The following is a 9659-nucleotide window of genomic DNA, read 5'->3' as shown; positions in this document are numbered from 1 at the left end:
AACTTCCCAGCTCATTTCAGGGATGTCCCATTGTAAATTACTGCAGGTGGAGTAAGTGGCAGTTACAGCTAACTGACGACATTTATTCATCCCCAAAGAAGGCCATTCTTACATTGTTGCTAAATAAGATCAGAAGCTCAGTTGTTGAGCCTGGACAGAAGCTAAGCCACGTCAGCTGCTTACTCACTCTTTTCCCCCTAGAACAAGAGCTAATGGAAGGGCCAAAGAAAAGGGCGAAGTTTGAGACAAAGCCTGTTTAATTCTTCCGGTTCTTGGGGAGGTTGTTTTTTTCCCCTCTGGCTAAGTGGTGATGTCAAAAGGATTCTACCCTGGTTTCTAGGGCACGGGGTGAGAATTAGAGTGGGCAGCTCTCAAAGAAACTTTGAGCCAAAAGCCTCTGTCAGCTCTCTCAGCTCTGTGGCTAGCAGTTCAGTCAGACACAAGCCATTGGACAAAAGCCCTGTGCTCAGGCACCACTGGAATAGAAAGGGCTGTGCTGGGTCTCTGGGCACATGGGGACACAAGCAAGTCTGTGTGAGGACAGACTGGGGCTGCCCCACACCGCACTGAGCCAGTTCCATGGCAGCCCCATGCCCAGGCCCAGAGGAGCCCTGCAGGCAATACAGCAGTATGGCAGCATGAACAGCTTAAAGGTCTCAATATCACAGTGGGCTTTGCTCATCACTGGTGAGAATGGCCTTTTGGGATGTCACCTGGTGATGGATGTCAATGATGATGGCTCCACCTGGCTATGGATTATGATGTCACAGCTTGTGTCCCTCCCTGCACCTCACCCAGTCAGTGCCACACTCCAGCCGAACAAGTTGGCATGTAGACACGCTGGAGGCTACCTCCCAGCCAGGCCAGCACTGCGCTTCTCCACTGCTGCTGGCCTGGCAAACAATCATTGCCTGAGGGCGCAGCAGGGAGTTCTTGCTGCATCTTTGCTTCTAACTTACTGCTTCCCTCTATTTCTCCTTCTCCTCAATCTGCTACTTGCTGTTGCTCTTCACTTTTCTTCGTGATGCTAGTTTTGCTTTCTTCTTGCTCTGGGCTACAGGAAAGTTCTGTACCAGTGCTGTGTCAGAGAAGCCCTTTGGTAGCTCTCCTGTTTTTCCTGTAGTTTCTCTAGCCACCAGCATGGAGGGACCTTGGGTAGGCACCTGGAGACCTCATCCCCGACGGGGCCCAATCCTTGCAGAATTCAGCACCCCAGGTCCTAAGTACTGGATCCCTGGAACAACAGGTAAACCAACTATCAGGGGAGGTAGTGGCAGCAGGAGGCACAGCACACTGCTTACTTCCAGTTAGAAACCTCCTTTCACTACACAGTTGCAGGCACAGGTCCTTTCACAGGCTTTTCTTCCCAGGTCATATGGCTCATAATCCCACCAAAGACCGAGCCCCTGCATACTCATTTCGAGGGACCAAAGCGCCCTCCACAGACAGCTGCTCACCAGGTCCTCGGTACTTCATCCATCCATCCATCACCAAGTCTGGGAAGTATGTGTCACCATCAGCACATATGACAGGACGTCCCAAGTCCAAGACTTTGGTCACCCCCGGACCCAGTGAGTAGCATTTCTGCAGCCCTTCTTCCAGGCCAGACAAGCATGCCTTACTGTTGCCCTGTGCCACTGGGGCACAAAACCCTTTGCTCATGCCCTGAACGGGCTTCAGAGTGCTCCAGAAAGAAAACAAGCAAGACTGAGCACCTCCTCCTGACTTCTCCTCTTTGGCTTGCAGTTAGGTTCCCAGCTTCACTTCTTCGCTTCTTGTCTCCTTCTCTGTCCCAGGTGACTACACCACCGATCCTGCCAACAAACACGTCTACTATACCGCACCGGTGAATAGCCTGGCGTCCCGACCCAAGGACTTAAAAGGTTTCCGAACACCAGGTACGGAACTTGGGGAAACAGACACTCTTACAGCCTGCATATCCTCCAGGGAGCATCTGCATCTTCCTCAACAGGCCTAGCAAAAAGCCTAGGGAGCAAGACACAGTCTGTGCTCAACAAGCTTTTTGCTCTCCCACAGCATCAACTTCTCCCATCCCACAGAAGAACCGGAAGCTCTGCTTTCAAACAGCCAAGGCATACAACATAGAACAAAAGCCAGAGGCACTGGGATGAGGGGCAGGAAACCTTTCCTCCTCCTCACAGCCAGCTTCGCAGGCTGACTCTCTTCCACCCAGGCATTGCACCCTTTCCCACAGGACTGATCTATGCTCTCTTCCTATTGCATTTCCAGGTCCGGGCGCCTACACCTTGCCCAGGGTTCTGGGACCTCACACAGTGTACACTCATGCCGAACCATGCTACTCCATGAAAGGGAAGAGTCAATACCAGAGCTGTTTTCATGACCTGGCAATGGTGAGCTGTGCTTCTCGGTTCTCTCACAGCAGCAGCAGAAGCTCAGCTGCCCTGCTCAGGGCAGAAGCCCAAGAAGCCACAGGGCTTCTGGCTCTGCTATTACCAGTAACACCTATACCTACAGCCCCTTATTTTTCCACACCAGCAGCTTTGACATGGTACAGCTCTCTGGCACTAATGACACTAATCTCCCTTGTCCTCTGGGAAATCTACCTCTTTTCCCAAAGAGCCCTCATTCCCAAGGCTCCAGACCTCCCACACTGCTCCTCTGGCCAGACACCTAAAGCAGCATACAAGTACTCGTGGGCACCCAGCAAGAATCCACACTGCCTCTTGTACCCACCAATTTCATTGCTTCTCTTGCAGACACCAGGTCCAGCAGCATTTGCCAAGGTGGAACTGGACCTCTACAAAACCAGGGCTCCCAAGTACACAATGGGACTAAAAACCAAAGGGGCTGGGAACGATCGATTTCCAGGTCCAGCAGACTACAACACGGGAAAGGTAAGGCAGCCTGCCTACCCTATGTGATGCTGGACAGCCTTCACTTGAGGACAGCTCTGGAGAATGAGGCACCATTTTCACCTCTTTTCTTCCCAATTTCCCCTTCCAGGTGTCACTTATCAAGGCCCGGGATCCTGCCTACACTTTTGGACTCCGTCACTCTCTCTACAAAGCTTCTTTAATACCTGAAACACATCTTGATTAAAGACAGATACCTGAAGAGATCTTTTTCTGTTCTTCCTTTGCAGCAGGGTGTGTGGGTGTGGACCATTGGCTTCACTGTCTCATGTCTATGCCTCAGTCAAAACATTGGCAGGATGAGGCTGAGGGGAGAGCAGCGAGGTAACAGCATGAACCAGGCCAACAGTACCTCCAACAGTACTGTTTCACCTAACCAGAGCAAAACACTGTGAAAGCTTTCCAGCCCTGCCTTGCACACTCTCACCCCATGGCCCATGCTGGCCTCAAGGAAAAAGCCCATCTCAGTGTCCCCCTTCTTCAGCGCACACAGGTAGCATCTGCTCCAGGTGTGCCGGGAAACACAGCTGCCCTGCATCCTCTCTTGCCACAGGCAGGGGCTCATTTCCACAGGCAAGTGCCCAGACCACTGAGAGCTAAGGAGAAAGAACCATTATTCCCAGTCTGAAAATGGAATCATCATAAGATCCTGCAACAGCCCAGGTGGGAAGGGATCTCATCCAACCCTCATGTGGGAGAGGCAGCCTGGAAGAGACTAGCCAGCACCCAGGCAACCACTAACTTGATTGTGGCCAGTGATGGGACTCTACTGTGCCCCTGCCTGGGGAGGCTGTTTCTCCTCTCTGGCTAAGTGGTGATGCCAAAAGGATTTGTCCCCGATTGCTAGGGAACAGGGTGGGAATTGGTGTAGGCAGCTCTCACAGGCGCTCCAAGGCAGGAGCCTCTCTCAGCTCTTCAGTCTACTCAGCCTGTTATAAATACACTGATAAAATAATTTATTTATAATAAAGAAGACAAAGTGTTAGTTATGATTGCAAGTAGAAAGCCATGAAGCATATTGTATATGAATGTTAGGAGTGCTGTTTTCAATGTATTTAACCAGAGAAACTTCACCAAGAAATGACCAAATATCGTATGCCTTGTTCAAGAAGCTATGAATATTCTCATGCACACCAGTTAGTCTGCTTGGAAACCCCCTACCCTTCCCATCCTAATTTGAAAATCAAAGATTCCAATCAGTAGATCTCAGTACCTCTGGCCAATGATAGTCTTAGGGTAGGAATATTATTAAAGTTATATAACTTGTGAAACCCATCATTGTAAAGGTTAACCTTAAGAATGGGCATATGGCGCATACTAGGTAAAAGAATTTATGTAAAAATGACACAGCAGAAAAAGCAAATAAAATGGATTAATTTTGCTTGCTAATCAAACAAAGTTGGAGGAGTAATCCCCCACGTCCCTAGCACTGAAATACAGAAGTGTCTCCTTATTAATAACAAATTGGTATTGGATAAGTTCATTTCATCCTTTTTGGTGAAAGAAGCCCTGTGCTCAGGCACCACTGGAATAGAAAGGGCTGTGCTGGGTCTCTGGGCACATGGGGACACAAGCAAGTCTGTGTGAAGACAGACTGGGGCTGCCCCACACTGCACTGAGCCAGTTCCATGGCAGCCCCATGCCCAGGCCCAGAGGAGCCCTGCAGGCAATACGGCAGTGTGGCAGCATGAACAGCTTAAAGGTCTCAATATCACAGTGGGCTTTGCTCATCACTAGTGAGAATGGCCTTTTGGGATGTCACCTGGTGATGGATGTCAATGATGATGGTTCCACCTAGCATTGGATTATGATGTCACAGCTTGTGTCCCTCCCTGCACCTCACCCAGTCAGTGTCACACTACAGCTGAGCAAATTTGTGTGTAGACACGCTGGAGGCTACCTCCCAGCCAGGCCAGCGCTGTGTTCCACGCCAACAATTACTGCCTGAGGGCACAGCAGGAGTTTTTGCTGCATCTTTGCTTCTAACTTACTGCTTCCCTCTATTTCTCCTTCTCCTCAATCTGCTACTTGCTGTTGCTCTTCACTTTGCTTCACTTTCTTTCGTGATGCTAGTTTTGCTTTCTTCTTGCTCTGGGCTACAGGAAAGTTCTGTACCAGTGCTGTGTCAGAGAAGCCCTTTGGTAGCTCTCCTGTTTTTCCTGTAGTTTCTCTAGCCACCAGCATGGAGGGACCTTGGGTAGGCACCTGGAGACCTCATCCCCGACGGGGCCCAATCCTTGCAGAATTCAGCACCCCAGGTCCTAAGTACTGGATCCCTGGAACAACAGGTAAACCAACTATCAGGGGAGGTAGTGGCAGCGGGAGGCACAGCACACTGCTTGCCTCCAGTTAGAAACCTCCTTTCACCACACAGTTGCAGGCACAGGTCCTTTCACAGGCTTTTCTTCCCAGGTCATATGGCTCATGATCCCACCAAAGACCGAGCCCCTGCATACTCATTTCGAGGGACCAAAGCGCCCTCCGCAGCAACCTGCTCACCAGGTCCTCAGTACTTCATCGAATCATCCATTACCAGGACAGGGAAGCAAGTGGCTCCATTGGCACTTGTGACAGCACGTCCCAAGACCAAGATTTTGGTCACCCCCGGACCCAGTGAGTAGCATTTCTGCAGCCCTTCTTCCAGGCCAGACAAGCATGCCTTACTGTTGCCCTGTGCCACTGGGGTACAAAACCCTTTGCTCATGCCCTGAACGGGCTTCAGAGTGCTCCAGAAAGAAAACAAGCAAGACTGAGCACCTCCTCCTGACTTCTCCTCTTTGGCTTGCAGTTAGGTTCCCAGCTTCACTTCTTCGCTTCTTGTCTCCTTCTCTGTCCCAGGTGACTACACCACCGATCCTGCCAACAAACACATCTACTATACCGCACCGATGAATAGCCTGGCGTCCCGACCCAAGGACTTAAAAGGTTTCCGAACACCAGGTACGGAACTTGGGGAAACAGACACTCTTACAGCCTGCATATCCTCCAGGGAGCATCTGCATCTTCCTCAACAGGCCTAGCAAAAAGCCTAGGGAGCAAGACACAGTCTGTGCTCAACAAGCTTTTTGCTCTCCCACAGCATCAACTTCTCCCATCCCACAGAAGAACCGGAAGCTCTGCTTTCAAACAGCCAAGGCATACAACATAGAACAAAAGCCAGAGGCACTGGGATGAGGGGCAGGAAACCTTTCCTCCTCCTCACAGCCAGCTTCGCAGGCTGACTCTCTTCCACCCTTTCCCACAGGACTGACTGATGCCATCTTCCTACTTCACTTCCAGGTCCTGACACCTACACCTTGCCCAGGATTTTGGGACCAAACACAGCATACACTCGTGCCGAACCATGCTACTCCATTAAAGGGAGGAGTCAATACCAGAGCTGTTTTCAAGACATAGCAAAGGTGAGCTGTGCTTCTCTGTTCTCTTACAGCAGCAGCAGAAGCTCAGTTGCTCTGCTTAGGGCAGAAGGGCCCCAGTGCCTGCTGTATCCCCAGACAGCACAAGCCTCCCTGCATGTGCAGCAAAGCCCAAGTATCCACAGGGCTTCTGGCTCTGCTATTACCAGTAACACCTATACCTGCAGCCCCTTATTTTTCCACACCAGCAGCTTTGGCATGGTACAGCTCTCTGGCACTAATGACACTAATCTCCCTTGTCCTCTGGGAAATCTACCTCTTTTCCCAAAGAGCCCTCATTCCCAAGGCTCCAGACCTCCCACACTGCTCCTCTGGCCAGACACCTAAAGCAGCATACAAGTACTCGTGGGCACCCAGCAAGAATCCACACTGCCTCTTGTATCCACCAATTTCATTGCTTCTCTTGCAGACACCAGGTCCAGCGGCATTTGACAAGGTGGATATAGACGTCTACAAAACCAGGGCTCCCAAGTACACAATGGGACTAAAAACCAAACTTCCTGGCAAGGGAACGTTACCAGGTCCAGCAGAATACAGCCTGGGAAAGGTAAGGCATTCGGCCCACCAATGTGTTGTGCTGGACAGCCTTCACTTGAGGACAGCTCTGGAGAATGAGGCACCATTTTCACCTCTTTTCTTCCCAATTTCCCCTTCCAGTTGTCAGTGACCAAGGCCCGGGATCCTGCCTTCTCTTTTGGAGTCCGGCACTCTCTCTACAAAGCTTCTTTAATACCTGAAACACATCTTGATTAAAGACAGATACCTGAAGAGATCTTTTTCTGTTCTTCCTTTGCAGCAGGGTGTGTGGGTGTGGACCATTGGCTTCACTGTCTCATGTCTATGCCTCAGTCAAAACATTGGCAGGACGAGGCTGAGGGGAGAGCAGTGAGGTAACAGCATGAACCAGGCCAACAGTACCTCCAACAGTACTGTTTCACCTAACCAGAGCAAAACACTGTGAAAGCTTTCCAGCCCTGCCTTGCACACTCTCACCCCATGGCCCATGCTGGCCTCAAGGAAAAAGCCCATCTCAGTGTCCCCCTTCTTCAGCGCACACAGGTAGCATCTGCTCCAGGTGTGCCGGGAAACACAGCTGCCCTGCATCCTCTCTTGCCACAGGCAGGGGCTCATTTCCACAGGCAAGTGCCCAGACCACTGAGAGCTAAGGAGAAAGAACCATTATTCCCAGTCTGAAAATGGAATCATCATAGGATCTTGCAACAGCCCAGGTGGGAAGGGATCTCATCCAACCCTCATGTGGGAGAGGCAGCCTGGAAGAGACTAGCCAGCACCCAGGCAACCACTAACTTGATTGTGGCCAGTGATGGGACTCTACTGTGCCCCTGCCTGGGGAGGCTGTTTCTCCTCTCTGGCTAAGTGGTGATGCCAAAAGGATTTGTCCCCGATTGCTAGGGAACAGGGTGGGAATTGGTGTAGGCAGCTCTCACAGGCGCTCCAAGGCAGGAGCCTCTCTCAGCACTTCAGTCAGACTCAAGCCATTAGACAAAGGCCCTGTGCTCAGGCACCATTGGACTGGAAAGGGCTGTGCTGTGCATGGGGAAGAAGCAGGTCTTCGTGAGGACAAACTGGGGCTGCCCCACTGGGGCGGACTGAGCCCATCACGTGCAGCTCCATGCCTTGCCCCAGCGGAGCCCCACAGGCAGTACGGCAGCGCTGCAGCACCGACCGACCCCGACTGGCCCCAATCTCCCGCTGGCAGCGTCCGGGTGGTGCTTAACCCGAGGGAAAGGCTACGTGTGCCAGACTGCGGGGAGGCGGAAGGCAAATTCCTACGACGGCGACACAGTTCCGTCGCGTCCTCTTCAGACAGTCGTGCTCCAGTAGGCCTTGTCCGGCGGTGCCGAGCTGGAGCACGGTGTGTCGAGGAGCTGCAGCGTCGGGACCTCGGGCAGAGCGGGCCCTGGCGCTCCTGAGCGCGGCTCCGGGGACAGCTCCGACTGCGAAAGGGGAGCAATGGCTAGTGGGGTTTAATTTCCTCACTATCTGAGTAAATAGCAGTAAATTACACTAATCTCCTCCAGCCGAATCCGTTTCACGCGTCGTTATCTCAATTCACGAGCTTTTACACCTTGTTTTGCGTTCCTGTTTTCCTGCTGAGGAGGGGCCGTGGGGACCTAATTGCCTGCGGCTCTTCTCAGTCGAACCCCGAGCAGGCATCTTCCATGTTAGGGCTTCAGGTGCCCTTCTCTTCATTTTGAAATGCCTGTGGTTAATGAGAAGTATTTTAACTAAACTTACTTGAAGATCTAAGCGAGTTAGAAAGATTACAGGAGAACACAAAGTTAGAATAGGAAAAGATTTGTTAAAAGTTGCTGTTGCAGGGGAAGGACAAAGGCAAATGAAGCTTTGGTTAATAGACTGGATATTCAGTCCTTTGTGGTGCAGGAAAATTTTATAACTTGCTTTTTTAATCTACAGAAGAAATTTCGTCCTACCTGCATTCACAGATGAGGTCAGTGATGCTGTGCTCTATGAGAACAGTGCTGAGGCAGCAGTGGACAGATTTTGTTCTGGACAGGTTATGTACCCCCATGAGTAAGGTGTGCTTGTCTCACCTGGAAGAAAAGCTGGAGAAATGGTACTCAGGGTGACCTCGGTCTTCATATTGGGACATCCACAAATGTGCAGTGCTGGAGCTGAGTCCTTCCCATTCACAGTGATACAGGGGTGAATGTAATGCTGAGTACCTGCAGAGCAGCTGTCTGTGATGGATGTTTGGCTCCTTGCAATGTGTTAAACTTACAGTTTGTTAAGTGGAAGCAGCAGATGTGCTGTGATCCCCCAGCTGTTCTCCTCCCCCCTCTGTCCCTGCCCCATCCTTCGTTATTCCTGGTTTACGTGTCATCTCAGGAACTGTATACGTGTATCCTAGTTTGCAGAACTCTGCCATGATGTGGCCACATGGTGCCCACATGTGCCCACCCACTCCAGGTGCCCACCCAGGCTTGATCCATGTCGGTAGCTGCAGAGCCTACGGCAAGAAGAGGAGCCTAAGACCACAGCACTGCCAGGCCCAGTGCCACATGGGAGCTTGCTCTGATGGGTCTTCTCCTATTTTCTCATATTGCCAGAAGGTTCAAGGGTGATCCCCACTGCTCTGCACTCATCAGGCCTCATTCAGGCATTATGTCCTCTTTGGGTTCCTGGAGACAAGCTGGAAAATTTAAGAGGCTCAGGGTTAGGTTAGGAAGGTCTGTGTAGATGGGACTGGCTCAGAATGGAGTAGAGAAGGCCTTGGTGCACCCCACAACTTGGTGCCTATGGGTAAGGCACCTAATATATTTTCCTCTTGAAAACACAATAAGCAGATCTTGATGATGTCTGCAAA

The 9659-nt window shown here is 51.2% G+C and overlaps 1 protein-coding gene across 1 annotated transcript; it reads left to right on the top strand.

Moving 5' to 3' along the window:
- Positions 1–1058: 1058 nt before the first annotated feature.
- On the top strand, positions 1059–7076 carry LOC128789677 (uncharacterized). The gene is made up of 12 exons (XM_053945846.1): positions 1059–1246; positions 1371–1571; positions 1797–1898; positions 2251–2372; positions 2739–2876; positions 2986–3079; positions 4844–5182; positions 5307–5507; positions 5733–5834; positions 6174–6295; positions 6720–6857; positions 6968–7076. The coding sequence occupies exons 1-12, from the start codon at positions 1141–1143 to the stop codon at positions 7061–7063; spliced, it is 1761 nt and encodes a 586-aa protein (XP_053801821.1). The 5' UTR covers positions 1059–1140; the 3' UTR covers positions 7064–7076.
- The last annotated feature ends 2583 nt before the right edge of the window (positions 7077–9659 follow it).

The sequence above is a fragment of the Vidua chalybeata genome, chromosome 6, assembly GCF_026979565.1.
Source record: "Vidua chalybeata isolate OUT-0048 chromosome 6, bVidCha1 merged haplotype, whole genome shotgun sequence".
Taxonomy (NCBI): Eukaryota; Metazoa; Chordata; class Aves; order Passeriformes; family Viduidae; genus Vidua; species Vidua chalybeata.
This window is presented reverse-complemented; position numbering and strand designations above follow the sequence as displayed.